The following is a 20417-nucleotide window of genomic DNA, read 5'->3' on the forward strand; positions in this document are numbered from 1 at the left end:
TTGTGTAACGTGTGTTTTAATTGGGATACTAAATGGACCAAGGTTCACAAGTGTGTCAATCTCCCTTAACTACCTCTTTTACTAGGTGATGATAATGTCTCCGATGCACCGTTCTGATTCAACTGAGATCCAACCTGATTCAACGGGAACTCTATCACCTATTGCCAATGGATCTGTTTCGGCCATAAGTTATCTGGCTTTCTCTGATGGGTCCTTTATGATGACACTACGTATAGTGGTACTGTCAAAGCTAATTCTGTCCAGGTCCTTCTCGACGACGGAGGCACTCATAATTTTATTGATCCCCATATCTCAAAATTTCTGAAATTGCCTAATGAAAGTTCCTCAAAATCTTCGGTAATGGTGGGAAATGGTTCACAGTTGAAGTGTTTAGGTATTGTTCGTCAGCTTTCTCTTACCATTTAGGACTATATTTTTGCTAATGACCTTTTTTGTGTGATTGAGTTTGAAGGTGAAAATCTTGTGTTAGGTGTGGTGTGGCTTGCAAATTTGGGCCCAACTGTAACAGATTATGCCACACGTATACGCCAATTTTACGCCCAAAATAAGAGAATTACTTGGGTGGGTATCCCTGGCCCATCAGTGGAATAGGTCTAACTTTAATCCTTGCAGCGTTTACACTCCAATGGCTCTATCGCTTATATGTTTCACCTTGAACTTATTTCTTCTCCATCCTTTACACCCTAGGATATACCAACTGACCTCTGTTCTCTCCTTGACTCTTATCCTGAATTTGTTTGCCCACACTTTATTCCTGGTACCTCATAGTCTCTAAGATAATCATAATCTACTTGTCCCAAGTTCTACCCTATTAATGTTCGGCCTTACCATTATCCACATTTTCAAAAATCCTAAAATTATGGGGGGAGGGGATGGGGCGTGGGGCGCGGGGCGTGGGGCGCGGGGAGGGTGAATTGACTCCCGTTTATTTCTTTTTGAAAGATAGTCGATTAGTTTGTCAATTAGTCAACTAATAGTTTGAGCGAATATAAATAATAAGCGCAAAATGTAAAGTGCAGAAAGTAAATGACACCAATATTTTTATACCAGCTCGGATTCAATGTGAATCTTAGACCAGTCCTCTTGGATTGCAAGAGGGTTCTATCTTTAAAGCTCATTAAAATTCTTCTTACACATATGTTGATGAGTAGAACACCCACCAACGTCTTTTAGAGATAAAGTAAACTCTTAGTGTTTTGATACAATGCATCACCAATATTTTTATTTCTTCTCTCTACTAGTTACACAGTAAATCAATTAAAGATTACAATGCTGGATTAGAGTATAACAAAGAGCTTGAGGTTGGCCAGATGAAAGTATGTTCTTCTTATACTTGGCCTTCGACTATATATACGTCTTGAGGGATGATTTGTAATTTAAGAGTCTTGATTGGAAAAGATCTCGAGAGATAGGCAATCCAAATGATTTGATCCTTGGATTGAATCTTGATTAATTTCTTCCAAGAATAAGGGTGGAGCTTTCCGATATCTAATCTTTGAAACTCGATAGAACTGGTGTTGATACTCAATTTTGCCCTCATGATTCTCATTTAATCTTTGTGGGTTGGTATGTTTTATAACGTATCTTTATATAATTTTTGAGTATTATTTATAGAATAATTCCTGCATTATTACTCAATGACATGCTTTAAATATTAATTTATTATCTTCATGGCATTTTTCTAAATTTTTTTTCTGGAGTTCTTATTTTTATGTATATTATGAGCACTTTCAACTAATTCCAGCATTTATAATTGATAAATAGATTATTTATTATTCTCTTAAAATTATTTATGAGTTACAAGTTGACCAAATTAGTTATCTACATTTTTAGTATTTTATGCACATTTTATATCATTCCATCTAATTGTACGGCATTTTATATCATTTATCAATTATTTGCGATAATAGCCTATATTTTATAATAATTATATTATTTAAGTCAAAGTAGCATTTTATATTTTTATAATCACAACTTACTACTTTTATGTATTTAATTGCATAAATAAAATCTTATATATATTAGTTAGTTATTTTTATTAATTTATTCTTCTCTTAATTTCGCATTTTTAAAAATAATTCAGCCCAAACCAGGCCAAAATTTGGACCAAAAGGTCCAAAATGCCCATGCCCAATCCCCCTAAACCCGAAATTGAACGACCTAATACCCCAACCAGGATCATACCCGCTACACCCGACCCATCATTCATTTTAATCCCAAAAGATCAACTGCTCACAACTCGTCCTCATCTTTTATCTTACTAGACCCCAAACCCTAATACCATTTCACTCGCTCAAAGCCGCCCTTATACGCTCCCTTCTCTCTTTGACTAAACCCTATCCGACTTTAAAAGATCTTTCCGCACCCTTTCTTTATACGCGGTTATATGCGGTCTCACTTACCTTATTTCTCTCTTACTCACTTAATCATGGTAACTTTTGTTACCAATCCTTCTATGGAAAAAGCGATTCTCCTAAATCGGGCATACACAATCACGACCTTAAGGATTTGGATATGCTTTTGGCTTTATACATCTGGGACGAGGAAATATCTTCCCATTTTGGCATATCTTCGACGATTTCTTCGTGATTGGGGTTTGTGTGCAATTTGCCCTATATCCGACTCCGATTAGGTTTGCATGGTTTGATTCTTTCCTTATTGTTTTTAATATTCTACTGGTATTATATAAATCCCCTTCCCTTTTTCCCCTAGAGGCATACCTAGGTCACTCATACTCTCATACTCAAAACTAGCATATATTTTTCTATGTTCTTTTGATTCCATTTGGTTTTACTGTTTGGTTACTTTGTGGCTGGCGAAAAGCCAATGCCATCGTATATTAATTCTTTAGACCTTTTCACGGTATAAGCACTACTCGGGATCCCAAGAGGTCCTCATGAACTCTGACTTGCTGAGGTTCGAGGTTCTGGAGATACTATTGGGGCTCTTTGCAATTTCTATTACCCGTTCTTATTACCGTCTTGACTGGTTAGTCTCTTAGCCATATTATTTTACTCTTACCTATTTAATTGTGAAATCCGATATGATTGGCTTTCCAATTGTGTTCTTTTCTTTGTATGCTTATGATAAATCTTTGCCAGCCTGACTATGCTCAATGTTTATGCAATTAGACCTAGCTAGTCGATTGGGATAAGAACATTGTTCAAATTTTGTTTTCAGATTGCCATTCTTTATTGACTGTCCTGCTATATAGTTTTTTATTAAAGGGTGATTCAAATAGGTTAGAACTGGTTGAATGTGGATTGTAGATGCATCTCACTCGCTGCTTAATAAGAGACTTCACATGTGTTCCTTTACAAGCCAGACCTTAAGTTTGCCTTAATTACTGCTCTTGATGTTCTTAATCCCTGATAAGGCCTGAAACTGGAAGCCACTAGTTCATGTGTATTCATTGAGACATGTTTCTTTCCTTGTTGATAGTGAACTTGTTTTTAAACCTTTGTCACTCGTGATTCATTATGGCTTGGATATCCTGTCAAAAATAAGTAACAAGCATAATGGGGTATAGACGTATAGTATATATGGCTTAACTTATCGCTCGCGTTGTCTGTATAAATTCCTTCTTTTTTGCACCATGTTGGTAGTTATTTATTATAATAGACACTAAGCACTAGCACTTAGAGAGTCTGCCTCTAGGAGTGTATATCCAGTGGCTCCTAGTCCCTTAACTTGGCAAGCACATGGTTTGGTAAGCCTGTCATCGAGATTAGTCAAATAATACCTTCAATTGGGATTCCTTTCGCTGCCACTGAGTTGTGGTGCAATTTATAGGCCTCATTCGTGTTCTGGGAAACTTTGAAGGCCCAGATATACTTGGGTTCACGCTGTATCTTGTTACTATGTCCTTGGCATGTGGCAGTGTATTATCGACTTTCCTATTGGACCTGTAATTGTCTTCTTGGTTTGTAATAAAAATAATGGGGATAATAGTTTAAAGGGGTTTTGGGATAGTTTAATTCTTGCATAACTAGGTAGACAACAAGCATGTAGGTCCAAAAACCCTTGCCTGCTACTTGTCAACCATGCTCTATTTCCACATATTACTTGTTACTAGATATCATGCCCATAGGACCTCCATCTTTGCATGTCTCGCTTAGAAATCATGAGCTTAGGATCTCAAGCAAACGATAATCAAACACTGCCTATGTGATTTGCAACGTTGTTTAGAAACCATGTCTATAGAACCTACTCTGTGCTAATTTGTTCAACTATCTGCGGTACTACACTTAGAAGCCATGCCTATAGGAGTTTTATGCTAAAAAACCTAACAATTTGTGTTACCATATTTTAAGAACTATGTTCCTAATACCTTACACCTATAAATCATGTCTATAGCATTACAATCAATGACCTATATCACTTGACTATTGCATAACCTAATAATTGGAGACTTAAATCATATAGAGATCCTGCCTATAAGATCTAACAATGGAGTCTTCTTTCTATGATATCCACGGAGAAACCATGTTTATAGGCTTAACATCTAATTGGTTCATAATCATTCACTATTACGATTGGCCACTTACAACTTCACCTAGAAATCATGTTCTAGGTCCAGATCTATTAATTCAATAATACGGGTTTACTGGAAAACTATTCGACATGCCTCCACAATTAGAAATAATGTTCATAGGAAAATTTGTTGTTCCAAGCTTTAATTCTACCACCTCCTTATAAACCACTAGATCAGTAATAATTTGGCACTTATGTGAATCAATCTGTGGAGGTAAATGTGAACCCTTTATGCTAACTATGCTTCTGCCGATTCCTATTTGTTTTTAACTATTTGATACTTAGTCTTTTAATTTTGAGCAGCCTAGGATGAGTCTAGAACCACCCTTATAGTTTTCCAACACCTCCTAGAAAATAGGCATGGGACGAGTAGGCACATATGGGGTATGACTTAGAATTGAATCAGCGCGATTCAGTTCATACTAATTTGGTGCTCTCGTTGACCTTCCCTACCAATGGGTGAAGGTGAAGTCCCTAATACTCGATTAAGGACCTTAGATGCTGAATTGAAACTGGTCCAACAATAACTGGCTGCTCCTGAGAAGAAGTTTGATAAAATCTCCTCTACTCTATATGAAATTATCACAAACTTAGTTTTATGAAAGCCCATAACAATCAAACATCAACTCCTAACCCAGCAATAAGTCCTGCTCCAATTATACCACCGATTTTCCGACCTCGATTTCCACCAGTTTTTCATCCAGCTTCACCAAGCTTCCAACCCCATGCTACAACACAACAACCCTCTTTTTACTTCTTACCAACAGACTACATCACCGTAAAATATTTTGACTCCTCAACCTCTGTTATACTAACAATAGGCAACTCTTTCCTATCTCTTGAACCCATTTCGCCATGATAAACCAGCTCCAATAGATCTGCCAAAATTTGATGGCTCCTTTGTTGAGAGTTGTGTCATGACCCGAAATTCCCACCCCCGGGACCGTGATGACGCCTAACATTTTACTTGCTAGGCAAGCCAAAGTTAGATGTAGTTATAAACCATTTTTTACAAATTTCAAATACGATGACAATAAAGAAAACTGAATAGTCTGAAACAAGGTAAATAAACTAAAAAAAGTGACGAAATCCAAATACAAATCCCAGAACTGGTATCACGAATACATGAGCGTCTAAGATACTACTAATAATGGTCTGAAATAATCATAACTGTCTGAATCAAATAAACAACTATAAGTAATAGAAAGGGACTTCAAAGTTGCGGACGACAAACAGTTGTACCTCAAGTCTCCTTTGAATAGCTGGACCGAGCAAGTCTACGGAATGTCGATGTGAGCAACTCCGGTATCTGCACAAAAAGTGCAGAGTATAGTATGAGTACAACCCACCCCATGTACTCTGTAAGTGTCGAGCCTAACCTCGACGAAGTAGTGACGTGGTTAAGGCGGGTCACTTACATTAACCTGTACACAGTAGAAAATAATAATACAAAAAAGACTGGAATAAAAGTAAAGCAGGTAATTCATATCAACGAACTCAACACCAACTAACAGAGAGTCCCGAATGACAAGTCATATAACTCATCTCAACAACCGAGGCCAATCCAACAATTACAACAAATATAACTTTTATCAATATATTGCGGCGTGCAACTCGATCCCACAATATGAACTTTAAACAATCCATTGCGACGCGCAACCCGATCCCACAATATAATCATCTGTCAACATCATAGTCCGTCTTTATTCCGCCTTTTCAATTCATTTCCTTTCAATTTCTGTTACGGCGTGCAACCCGCTCCCCAAACAAGTTCAATTAATAATAATAACTCAGTAATCAAGATTTACGAGAAATCATACGTCAAGAGAACAAATGTATGAGCAATAGAGAATAACATGATAACCGAAGAGACTCGGACTACTCAGATGTCTCAGCTTTACCAATCCAACGGTATCTACCATTTAACAATGCATTAAAGTAAAACTACATCAATGAAGGCAACTGTTAATACGAAACTATAAGGCAAACAAGGCATAAGATAATTTAGATATATAAGGGAAGCAAATAGAGACAAGTAATAAATAAGCATGGAATTATGGAGGGGATGGAAAATTTAATCTCAGAAATACTAAATGGCAAGTAGCAATTATGGCACGGAAATCAAATAAGCATGTAGCAATTAAGGTATGAAACAAGATATACTATGAATCAATGAAAATAGGGAAGCAAGTAATGTAACGGCCCATATACACTCTCCACCTCGCATATACATCGTTTCACACATAATTCACATAACATGTAGTCCAAGGGTCCCTAATTCCCTCAAACCAAAGTTAGACCCAACACTTACCTCACTCTGCAATCAACTCAAGGTTCAACCACGGCCTTGACTTTCGAACAAGCCTCCAAACCAAAAAAATCTAGCAAATTATTAACCTAATGATTCAAAATAAGCTTTAAAAACTACCCGCGAATGAAAAAGGTTCAATTTAGACCATTTTTGAAAAAATCAATAAAGGTTAACCCCGAGCCCGCTTGGTCAAAACCGAAATTCGGACCAAAGCCCGAATACCCATTCACCCCGATCCCGGTTATGTAATTAATTTCTAAATCCGACCTCAATTCGAGGTCTAAATCCCAAATTATAAAAATCCTTAATTCTACCAAAATCTCTAATGTCTACCATGAAAATCCTAGACTTGATGTTGGAATCTTATGAAATGTAATGGGTAAATGAAAAGAAGTATATTAAAGTCACTTACCAATATATTTAGGAAGAAAATCTCTTGAAAAAATTGCCTCTAGGGTGTTTAGGGTTGAGAGCTTGAAAGAAATGAGCTAAATCCCGTTTTTCTCCTCTTTTGTCCAAGCGCAAATGTCGCAATTGCGATCTCGGGTTCGCAAATACGAACCCCACAAATGCGAGAAATGCTTCATAAATGCGAAAAAGCCCACATCTCTGCTATCATCGCATTTGCGATGATTTGTTCCCAAATGCGAACACTGGTGTTTCGCAAAAGCGACTAATTGATCGCAATTTCGATCCCTATTTTCCCAGCCTCTTTTCGCAATTTCGAAGAAATTGTTTGCAAATGCGAACCTGACAGCGGCCCTGTACTATCACAAATGCGAACCAGACCTCGCAATTGCGAGGTTTGAGGCCTGTGCACCAGAACCACCAAAGTCCTAACTCTTTCAATACTCCGCCACGCGTCCTAAACTCACCCGAGCTCTCGGGGCTCCAAACCAAACATGCATACAAGTGTAATAACATCATACGAAATCACTCGCACGAGAAAAATACCAAAATAACACCTAGAACTATGAATCGGATACCAAAACAAATGAAATTTTCAAAGAACTTAAGAACTTTCAATTTTTCAATCGGACGTTCGAATCACGTCAAATCAACTCGTTTTGCACCAAATTTTGCACACAAGTCATAAATACTAAAATGAAGATACACAATGTTCTGAAACCGTAATCCGAACCCGTAGCATCAAAGTCAACCTACAATCAAAATTAGGAATTCTTTAAACCTTTAAACTAATAGTTTTTAACAAATTACGTTAGATTAAGTTAGGGACTTCCGAATTCGATTCCGGGCATACGCCCAAATCCCAAATCACAATATGAACCCACTAGGACCGTCAAAATACTGATCAATGTATGTTTACACAAAATATAGACCATAGTCAACCCAAATGTGTTTTACTTTAATGCTAAATTTCACGTTTTCATAGATTTTTCACATAATATTTTTTGGAAAAAGATACGGACTGCACACACAAATCGAGAAGGTCTAAACGGAGCTATTCGAGGTCTCGAAGAACAGAAATAAAAGGTAAAACTATAGATGACCTATCGGGTCATTACATTCTCCACCTCTAAAACAAACGTTCGTCCTCGAACGGACATAGAAATGTACATGGACTAGTGAAAAGGTGTGGATGTATACTTCGCATGTCCGACTCGGACTCCATGTGGCTGCTTCGATTGGCTGACCACTCCACTGCACTCGAACTGAAGGATAACTCTTAGACCTCAACTGCCGTACCTTCCGGGCTAAGATAGCCACTGACTCCTCCTCATAAGTCAAATCTTTGTCCAATTGGAATGAGTTGAAATCTAACACATGGAACGAATCGCCGTGATATTTTCGGAGCATAGAAACATAGAACACCGGATGAACTGCTAATAAACTAGGTGGCAATGCCAGCCTGTAGGCCACCCCCCACACTCTCAAGAATCTCAAAGGTTCCGAGATACCTAGGGCTCAATTTGCCCTTCTTTTCGAACCTCATAACACCCTTCATCGGTAAAACTAGGAGCAATACCCTCTCTCCAACCATGAATGCAACATCACAAACTCTACGGTCGGCATAACTCTTCTGCCTAGACTTAGTGGTGCGAAGTCGATCCTGAAAAATTTTGACCTTATCCAAGGCATATTAAACCAAATTTGTACCCAACAACCGAGCCTCTTCGGGCTCGAACCATCCAACTGACGAACGACACTGCCTACTTTATAATGCCTCATAGGGAGCCATATGAATGCTAGACTAGTAGCTGTTGTTGTAGGCAAACTTTGCAAGCGGAAAGAACTGATCCCAAGAACCCCCGAAATCCATAGCACAAGCTCGAAGCATATCCTCCAATATCTGAATAGTGTGCTCCGACTATTTGTCCGTCTGGGGGTGAAGTGCTGTATGCAACTCAACGCGCATGCCCAACTCATGCTGTACGACCTTCTAGAATTGCAAGGTAAACTACGTACCTTGATCAAAAGTGATAGACACGGGCACACCGTGAAGACAAACAATCTCGCGAATGTAGATCTCAGCTAACTGTTCTGAAGAATAGGTAACTGCCACTGGAATGAAATGTGCTGACTTGGTCAAACTTGTCCACAATAACCCATATCATATCGAATTTCTTCTGAATCCGTGGGAGTCCAACAACAAAGTCCATAGTGATACGCTCCCACGTCCACTCAGGAATATCTGAAGCAAACCACCAGGCCTCTGATGTTCGTACTTTACTTCCTGATAATTTAGACACTAAGCTACATGTGCAACAATGTCCTTCTTCATCCTCCTCCACCAATAATGCTGCCGAAGTCCTGATACATCTTGGCGGCACCTGGATGAATAGAATACCAAGAACTGTGGGTCTCTTCAAGAATCAACTCCTGAAGCCCATCCACATTGGGCACACAGATATGACCCTGTATCCTCAAAACCTGACGAGCGTAAAACACATGCTAAAATATGCTTGCTAGTCGAATATAGTAAATTAAAATACCGTATCAACATGTATTGTAGTTAAACAATATTATTTTAGTTTGTAACTAGATTGCTATCCAATATGATCAACAATTTAGGTTTATGTGATTAAAACTAAAATTTACTAAGAATCTATACTATTGGCTTATGACAATCAATACAAGTATTAAGCAAATGAAGTTTTTAATCCTAATAACGTGTATGGAGGATAACGAACTTACGTCACTCCGAAAGGTTCAAAGTGTGATTCCAATGAGTCCAGCACGCATCATATATATGTATCTATTTTACTCTTCCGAGTCACGCTATAGTCGGCCGGGTACGACACCTATTGTACAACCATTGATCAGTTGGGTTTTACAGAGCTCCACATGGTCGGGTACTATTCTATCGAGCCTTATGATGGCCGGGTACGTTTTACCGAGCCTATTACGACCGGGTACGATATGATGATGATGATGCCCACAGAGGAGTATGTTTTAAAAGTTTATGTATATATATGTATCATGCATTTCAGGTCAGTAGCCCTCAGAGGTACCCAAATGTCACAAGTTGTATATTCTCTATCCCTGTTTACATTATTGTTCTTACTTTTGTTTTCCTGCCTCACATACTCGGTACTTTATTCGTACTGATGTTCTTTTTATTTGTGAATGCTGCATGTCGTGCTGCAGGTCCTGTTAGACGAGTGGACGCAGCTCCCCTACCACAGTAGGCTGCGGTTATTAGTGAGATCACTTCTCCGGACTTGCCATGGTCTTGGTATGCATTTTTGTTATAGATATTATGGGTATGTCGGGGCTCTGTTCCGGCAGTGTTGCAGCACTTATGTTCCTTTAGAGGCTTATAGGCAGGTGTAGACTCATGTATGGTTTGGAATGCCTTGTTGGCTGATTTTTGTTGTATAGTCTTTCATGGCAGCGTGGTAGCTCGTTCCTTATATATAGTTTCTTGACAGTCTTGTTGTCCCATATTATGTATGTTCATGCCATTATCTTTCATTGTTAGTTGTTCATGATCCATGTCTACCATTTATATTGATCTCGTCAGCCCTTAAAGATAATAAGGAAGGTTAGATAAAATGTACGTTGGTGCTCGATAAGTATGGCCCGGGTGCTAGTCATGACCCTCTAGTTGGGTCGTGTCAAACTTGGTATCAGAGCAAGTCTGTCCTAGGGGTTGTCTATGAGCCGTGTCTAGTAGAGTCTTGATTATGGATATGTAAAGCGCCACATTTATAATCAGGAGGCTACATGACATCTAGGGTTGTTACCTTCTTCCTGAATTTAGATCGTGCGTAGAGTTGAGTCGTAAGTGTTCATATCTAATATTCACTTTGTTTTATTTCAGCGATGCCTTCGACTAGGAAGCAAATGATTAGTAAATGGCTTGATACAGCTACGGCAGAGGGCACCAGTCAGGTGCCTCCAGCTAGAGCAGGCAAAAGTGAGACTCAGAGTGAGATGCCGTCTCATACCTCTCCATCTCCTCTAGAGGATATTAGGAGGCACCCAATACCTCCAGTTCCTCCGTCTGGCACTACAAACCACGATATGCGTAGTGTAGTGTAGTTGTTGACTAGCTTGGTAGCTACTCAGGCTCAGAGGCAGAATACCGGTGCTACTAATAAACCGGTTAGTTCGAGAGTTTGTGATTTTATTAAACTAGACCCTCCAGTGTTTACCGGATCAGACCCCAAGAAGGACCCGCAGACTTTTATTGATCAGGTTCATCGTACATTGCGGGCCCAAGAATCCGCAGACTTTTATTGATCAGGTTCATCGTACATTGCGGGTTATGCATGCTAGTGATACGGAGGTAGTAGAGTTAGCTTCTTATCGGTTACGGGATTTAGCAGTTTTCTAGTATGATAGTTGGGAGAGATCTAGGGGTCCGAACGCTCCTCCAACTGTGTGGAAGGAATTTTCTGAGGCCTTTCTTTGTCACTACTTGCCAGTTGAGATACGGCGAGCTAGAGCTGATAAGTTCTTGAACCTTTGACAGGGTAATATGAGTGTACACGAGTATAGTATGCAGTTTGATTCTTTAGCAAGGTATGCTCCCCATATGGTGGCCGAGATGAGCGATAGGGTGCACCTGTTCGTGAATGGGTTGGGACCACATCTGATAAATGAGTGCACGGCAGCCTCCTTGGTAGATGGAATGGATATTTCCCGTATTCAGGCTTATGCCCAGACCCTAGAGGATCGTAAACGCTAGCAAAGGGCAGATAGGGATCAGGATAGGGGCCAGCATAAGAGGGCGATATTTGCAGGGTATTCTGATGACTTCATAGGCAGTATAAGGCCCCAGTCTTCGAGGAGTTCGGCGCCACCTGTAGCTAGTGCTCCTCCACAGTTTCAGAGGCCTCGGTATGATCGGTTTACCTATTCTGGTTTAGGTCAGAGTTCGAGGGCATCAGGCTCACAATATCATAGGGATACTAGTCAGACGAGACCCCCAACACCTCATTGTGATCAGTGCGGCAAGGACCACTTTGGAATGTGCCGTCGAGGTTTCGATGCATGCTATTCTTGGGACAGCCTGACCATATGATGCAGGATTGTCCTAACAGAGGAGGTGGTGGTATGGCTTAGCCGACTGGATTTGTGTCTGGTTCTTCCTCATCAGTTCGACCTCCAGCACAGGGTTTTCAACAGTCAATAAGTCATGGTAGAGGTAGAGGTGCAATGTCGAGTTCGAGTGGTGCTCAAAATCAAACCTATGCTCTAGTAGGTCGACAGGATATCGAGTTATCTCCGGATGTTGTTACATGTATATTGTCTGCGTTTTCTTATGATGTGTATGTGCTGATTCATCGGGGATCTACATTATCATATGTTGCACCCTTTGTGGCTAATAAGTTTGGCGTTGAATCTAAATTGATAAGTAAACCACTTACGGTATCCACTCCGATATGAGATTCTGTGATTGCTAGAAGGGTATATAGATGTTGCATTGTGATGGTTTGTAGTAGTCAGATCTCGGCAAATTTATTTGTGTTAGAAATGGTTGATTTCGATGTGATAATGGGAATGTACTGGTTAGCCTCATGCTATGCAAATGTTGACTGTAGTACGAAGGTGGTTAGGTTACAGTTTCCTAGTGAACCCGTTATTGAATGGAAGGGGAACATTGCTACGCCAAAATGTAGGTTTATTTCATATCTTAAGGCAAGGAAGATGATCTCAAATGTTACATTTATTATCTTGTTCGCGTTAGAGATGCGGAGGCAAAGCCTCCTACTCTACAATCAATCCCCGTGGTCAATGAAGTTCCAAATGTCTTCCTAGATGAACTTCCAGGCCTTCCTCCTGAAAGGGAGATTGAGTTTAGCATTGATGCGTTGCTTGACACTCAACCGATCTCTATCTCTCCATACAGAATGGCCTCGACAGAGTTGCGAGAGTTAAAGGCGCAGTTGAAGGACTTACTGGATAAGGGTTTCATTAGGCCTAGCACTTCACCTTGGGGTGCGCCAGTCTTGTTCCTGCGGAAGAAAGATGGGTCATTAAGGATGTGTTTCGATTATCGATAGTTGAATAAGTTTACTATAAAGAACAAGTATCCACTTCCAAGGATTTACGACCTGTTTGACCAACTCCAAGGTGCCAAGTATTTCTCCAAGATTGACTTACGTTCAGGGTATCATCAGGTGAGGGTTAAGGAGAAGGATATTCTAAAGACGGCCTTCCGGACAAGATATTGGCACTTTGAGTTCTTGGTGATGTCGTTCGGGCTAATAAATACCCCACCAGCTTTTATGGATCTCATGAATAGTGTATTCAGGCCCTATCTTGATGTGTTCGTGATCGTATTAATTGATGACATTCTGGTGTATTCTCGTTCGGAGGCAGAACATGTAGGCCACTTGCAGATAGTATTACAGACCCTTCAGGATCATAAGTTATATGCTAAGCTCTCCAAATGTGAATTCTGGCTGAACTCAATAGCATTCCTTGGCCATTTGATATCTGATGAGGGTATTAGTGTCGACACTCAGAAGATCGATGCAGTGAAGAATTGGCTGAGACCTACAACACCGTCAGAAGTCCGCAGCTTCCTGGGGCTAACAGGATATTATAGGCGGTTTGTAGAAGGGTTTTCCTCTATATCAGCACCATTGACTAAGTTAACACAGAAAGCTACCAAGTTTCAGTGGTCTGACGCTTATGAACGTAGTTTTCAGGAGCTAAAGAATCGATTGACATCTGCGCCAGTGCTCACTCTCCCAGAAGGAATAAAAGGTTATGTGGTATATTGTGATGCCTCAGGTATAGGTTTGGGGTGCGTATTGATGCAACGTGGGAAGGTGATTGCTTATGCATCAAGACAATTGAAGAAGCCTGAAAAGAATTACCCGACTCATGATTTGGAATTGGCTGCAGTAATATATGCTTTAAAGATATGGCGACACTACTTATACAGTGTCCATGTTGACATCTACACAAATCACAAGAGTTTACAATACATCTTCAAGCAAAAGGAGTTGAATTTGAGGTAGCGTAGGTGGCTTGAATTACTGGAAGACTACGACGTCGAGATATTGTACCATCCCGATAAAGCCAATGTTGTGGCAAGAACTCTCAGTCGTAAGTCAATGGGAAGCTTAATACATATTGAGGCAGGTAGACAAGGGTTGACCAAAGAGCTTCACCAGCTGGCCAATATGAGAATAAGATTGTTAGACTCTGATGATGGATGTGTTACTGTACAGAATACAACAGAATCATCTTTGGTAGCCGACGCAAAATCACGGCAATATGAAGATCCTACCTTATTAAGATTGAGAGAGGGCATTCAGCAGTGTAATATTACAACTTTTGAGATCGGAGGAGATGGGGCACCGAGATACCAGGGCCGATTAGGTATGCCTAGTGTGGCATGGTTGCGAGAGAACATTATGATTGAGATTCATCAGTCCCGATATTCTATCCATCCCGACTCGACAAAGATGTATCATGAAGTTAAAGAGCAGTATTGGTGGGATAACATGAAGAAGTCTATTGCATAATTTGTAGCTCGGTGTCCTAATTGTCAACAAGTAAATATCGAGCATCAGAAACCCGGTGGATTGATTCAGAATATAGAGATTCCGACCTGGAAATGAGAGGTGATTAATATGGACTTAATTATTGGATTACCTCGCTCTTATCATAAGTTTGACTCCATCTGGGTGATAGTTGATCGACTTACAAAATCTGCCCATTTTTTGCCAGTTAAGACAACTTACACGACTGAAGATTATGCGAAGTTGTATATCAAGGAGATTGTTAGGCTTCATGGTGTGCCGGTATCTATTATATCAGACCGAGGAGCTCAATATATGGCTAAATTTTGGAGGTCTTTTCAGAAGGGTTTAGGCACACAAGTGAATCTCAGCAATGCATTCCATTCGCAGACTGACGGACAAGCTGAACGTACCATTCAGACGCTTGAAGATATACTACGAGCATGTGTTATAGATTTCAAGGGGAATTGGGATGACCATCTGGCACTCATAGAATTCGCCTACAATAATAGCTACCATTCCAGTATTAAAATGGCCCTGTACGAGGCACTGTACGGGAGGAGATGTAGATCATCAATTGGATGGTTCGAAGTCGGTGAGACATAATTATATGGGCCAGATTTTATTCACCAAGCCATTGAGAAGGTGAAAGTGATACAAGAGCGACTGAGGACGACACAAAGCAGGCAAAAGTCTTATTCCGATGTCCGATGTCGTGATCTGGAATTTGAGGTTGGTGATTGGATTTTCCTGAAGATCTCGCCGATGAAGGGTGTTATGCATTTTGGGAAGAAGGGTAGGCTGAGTCCGCGGTATATTGGGTCGTACAAAATTCTTCGACGAATTGGACAGGTTGCTTATGAGTTAGAATTGCCATATGAATTGGAATTTTTCCACCGGTATTCCATGTATCTATGTTGAGGAAATGTATTGGAGACCCTTCTCGGGTCGTTCCTATCAAAGATGTACAAGTTACAGAGGATATATCATATGAAGAAGTGCCAGTGGCTATATTAGATAGATAAGTTCGCAAGCTGAGAACAAAGGATGTAGCTTCCGTCAAAGTATTGTGGAGGAACAAGAATACGGAAGAAATGACATGGGAAACAGAAGAGGAGATGAAGTCTAAATACCCTTACCTTTTCCAGATTGAAGATAATGAGGATGTTGGGGAAAAGAAGGATGCATTAGAAGGTGAAACGGCTCTATGAGGTAAACAATAGCTTGTGAGTACTCTTTTTTAATACAAAATGGTGATATGCAGAAAATGTACATATCCATAATGGTTTGTATAGTCTTGTAAGGCCATAGGTTGGATTTAACTGCTTGCAAGTTTGGCTAGTTTCCATTTAAAGGGGAAACTCAACCGGAAATTTCCGTCGGAATCCACGATGAGTTAGACTCCCCATAAACCCTTACATTCGAGGACGAATGTTCCCGGGGAGGGGGGGGGGTGTTACAACCCAAATTCGCGTACCTTAGATCACGCCGTAAGTTAGTCAACGTAAATCCGAGAAGAGATTATCTTTGAGATGATAAGAAGTTAATCCTATTGGTCTTAACGATACAAGGGTGTATAAGAGTTGTTAACAAGTATTAGAAGTTAAACAAATCAAGGATGTTGTAACCCGTATTTTCGGGTAAAACTAGAGGTGCTTAATTATCCCAAGAGGTCATGTTTTAATTTATTTGAATCATATAATATCCGTATCATAAGTCTTGAAGTCGAGTGTGTTATGAAACAAAAGTCGACAAAAGTTATCGCAACTTACGTTTATAATTTTACTTAAACTTTAAGTCAAATGTTACTACGTTTTTCTCCCAATGTACTTTGAATTACGGGGTGATATACTCACCAAATTGAATATCAATGAGTCTAGTTTAAAACGCATTAAACCGTTAGATGATACGACCTCGAAATAGAGAGATATTTGCGTGTTTGCGAGACTGCGCCAAGCAGCTCTCTATGGGGCTCACATAGGAGGTTTAAATATATATAAGATGCATCAACCTCGTTTTAAGTCATTATTTTTCAGTATATTCAGACCTTAGAACCCTAAAAACACTCTTTCAAGGTTCTCTCATGATTCAAGACCCAAACAAAGGGCAAACAACACAAATCAAGTATCGGGAATCCCGTGGTGCTAGTAAGTTTCTTGTTCTTGTTGTTGTTGCTGATTTTTGTGTTGTTCCAGCTTGCGTGGGAGGTTGTTTTAAGTGTTTTATGTTCTATAAATACTCCCTCAAGTTTTTAAAATCATCCCTAGGTGATTTCAAGTCTTCTAAAGTAATTCTAATGCCGAAAAACCTGAATTGATTGCTAGTTTCGCTTCCTTGTTGTTGTGGCAACATTGGAGGGATATTTTGTGGACAATTAAGGTCAAATTGGAGTTGTTAATTCCGGTTAAAGGTAAGGAACCTCTTACCAGTATTATAAATAGCGCTCGCCTCAGCGCTAATAGCGTGAGGCGAGGCGAGGCGAGACAGTGTCGCCACAGAGCCTCTGTTGCGTTGCGTTTCGAAATAGCGCTCGCCTCTGCCTGCGTGGCGTGAGGCGACAGTGTCGCGAGAAGCGACCATAGCGTCGCCTTTTGTTTTTTTTAAAAAAAAAAGAAAAAAAGCAAAGACTCAACAAAAAGGGGCGTGATTAGAGCTTGACAACATATCTTCTTCAACTTGAACAAAACAACAGAGCTTCTTTGAGACTTTGACGTTCTGAACTCGCGAGCCATCGTCTTCTTCTTTCAGAAACTTGAGGTTCCAGCCATTGTAAGTCCAGGTATGCTTCTTCTCCTTTCTTCTTTCTTCCTTTTTCTTTCTTCTTTCTTCTTCTTCTTCTTCTTTCTATTTTTTTTCCTCTGTTTTTGTCGAAAAGAACAGAAACAGAGGTCTGTTTTCTGCTCTATTTTTCGAGCAAAATACAGAGGTTTCTTCTTCTCCTTTCTTCTTTCTTCTTTTTTCTTTCTTCTTTCTTCTTTCTCCTTTCTCCTTCTTCTTCTTCTTCTTCTTCTTTCTATTTTTTTTCTTCTGTTTTTTGTCGAAAAGAACAGAAACAGAGTTCTATTTTCTGCTCTATATTTCGAGCAAAATACAGAGGTTTCTTCTTCTCTTAACAGAAAGAGAGGTCTGTTTTTGTGCTCTATTTTTTTGGTTCTGTTTTGGCAAAATAACAGAGGTTTTGAAGCTCTGTTTTTGCAAAATTACAGAGGTTGTTTCGAAGCCCTGTTTTTGCAAAATAACAGAGGTTGCTTCTTCTCTTAACAAACTTTCTGTTTCTTTCAGGCCCTGTTTTTTTTCCAATTATTGACTTATAGTCTCTTATAGAGTAGAATTAATTGCATATTGACTTGGTAATTTTTTTTTCAATAAAACAGCGTTGAAATGTCATCCGATAGTAATAAACGAAATGATATAGCTTGGAATTATGCTATACAAGGCTCATCAAGATCCGCAATTAAATGTGTGTTTTGTGAAAAAATATATAATGGTGGGATAACTCGTCACAAGCAATATTTGATAGGTGGATTTAAAAATGTAGTACAATGTACCCTTTGTCCGCCCGAGGTTAGGGAGGAAGTAAAAGCGTTTGTTGATAAGAAAAATGTGACAAGAACTCAAATGAATTTTGAAGCATCGGTGAATCTAATTGATGAAGATGATGAAATGGATGAAGATGGTGAAATGAGACCTCCCCCCCAAAAACTCATAAGATATCTTCAAATTGTTCTAGTGGGTCATCCACGACGGCACGTACAGTGACAAAAGGTCCTCTCAATCTTTATTTCTCGGCAAAACAACAAGAAAAGGGAAAAGGTGAAGAAGGTCTAGGTTTAGAAGCCAAGAAGATTTTGAGAGACCGTGCCGTAAGTGCCTTTGCAGCATGGATGTATGATGCAGGGCTTCCTTTCAACTGTGTTAACTACAAAACTTTTGATAAATTCATTGAAGCTGTAGGACAATATGGCCCAGGAATGAAGCCTCCTAGCTATCATGAAGTTAGAGTAACTCATCTTAAAAAAGAGGTGAAGAAGATAGACCAAATTATTGAGGAGCATAAAGTGGAATGGAACAAGTTTGGATGTTCCATTATGATGGATAAATGGACAGCACGGAATGAAAAAATGATCATAAATGTGTTGGTGAACTCTCCAAGAGGGAGTGTTTTTCTTGAATCTCACGATGCTAGCAACTCTTCTACGGATGGAAGCAAAATGTACAGCTTGTTTAGAAAGACTATTGATAAAATTGGAAAGGAAAATGTTGTACAAATTGTTACAGATAATGCTAGTGAGAATGTTAGTGCGGGTAGGATGATGGAAGCTATGTATCCACACATTTATTGGACTCCATGTGCTGCCCATTGTATCAACTTGATGTTTGGTGACATATTCAAGGAAAACCCATATGCTTCAGGTAACTTTAATATAGTTATTTATACTTATGTCCTATCCTATTAAGTATTAACTATAAAATTGTTATTGTTACTTTTACAGTTTTCACTAAGGCCGTCAGGGTGTATTCTTACATCAGTCAGAGGCCGTTGTTGTTGAATTTGATGAGGAAATTCACAAATGAAAGAAATTTGGTGAGACCGGCCAAGACTAGATTTGCAACGGCTTTCTTAACTTTGCATAGTTTTTACTTGCAAAAGAAAAAATTGAGAAAGCTAGTTCTTTCAAATGAATGGAAAGATAATAGATATGCAAAGGAAGTTGCGGGAAAAGAAACTGCTAAAGTTCTTATTTCTCCATCATTCTGGAATGACGTCGTTCGGGCTCTTAAAGTTTGTGGTCCTTTGATTAAGGTACTTCGTATGGTGGATGGGGAGAGAAAACCACCAATGGGCTATCTTTATGAGGCTATGGATAGAGCCAAAGAGACTATTGCAGCGTCATTTGAGGGAGATGTTAGAAAATATGAGAAAGTTTTTGAGATAATTGATATCAGGTGGGAGAATCAACTCCATCGACCTTTGCATGCAGCAGGCCATCTTCTGAACCCGGGATTATTTTACAAGAACATTAGAGATGAAACTTTGGCTTCAGAGGTGTGGATTGGATACCATGCATGTCTTGAGAAGTTGGTCCCTAATTCAGCGACGATAGATCAAATAGGGGAGGAGTTTGGTAGGTACTCACAAGCAGAGGGCCTATTTGGTTTACAAGCGGCCATTAGAGCCAGAGACATAAGGTCGCCAGGTAACTAACTTTAATATAGATATCCTTATAACTTTAAATTAATTTATTTGATTTATACTTATTAACTTTTAAAATATTTTTCTATAGTTGAATGGTAGAAGCAATTTGGACATCAAACTCCAAACTTGCAAAAGTTTGCCATCAAAGTACTAAGCCTAACTTGTAGTGCATCTGGATGCGAGAGAAATTAGAGCGTATTTGAGCTTGTAAGAAGTAGATTTATTATATTAATATATTTTATATTGTATTATTATTAGTATCGATTAATTAATCTAAACAACTTATGCGCAGATTCACTCCAAGAAAAGGAATAGGCTTGAGCTATCGCGTCTCAATGATCTAGTGTATATTAAATACAATAGAACATTGAGGCGACGTTATGAAGTTCGCGATACCATTGATCCAATT

General features: G+C 39.4%; 1 protein-coding gene across 1 annotated transcript; it reads left to right on the forward strand.

Annotated features, from left to right (window-relative positions):
• The first annotated feature begins 15905 nt into the window (after positions 1–15905).
• LOC138907897 (uncharacterized) lies at positions 15906–20192 on the forward strand. The gene is made up of 3 exons (XM_070198520.1): positions 15906–16005; positions 18568–19224; positions 19305–20192. The coding sequence occupies exons 1-3, from the start codon at positions 15906–15908 to the stop codon at positions 20015–20017; spliced, it is 1470 nt and encodes a 489-aa protein (XP_070054621.1). The 3' UTR covers positions 20018–20192.
• Positions 20193–20417: the final 225 nt, after the last annotated feature.

Source organism: Nicotiana tomentosiformis, chromosome 1 (genome assembly GCF_000390325.3).
Source record: "Nicotiana tomentosiformis chromosome 1, ASM39032v3, whole genome shotgun sequence".
Classification (NCBI taxonomy): domain Eukaryota; kingdom Viridiplantae; phylum Streptophyta; class Magnoliopsida; order Solanales; family Solanaceae; genus Nicotiana; species Nicotiana tomentosiformis.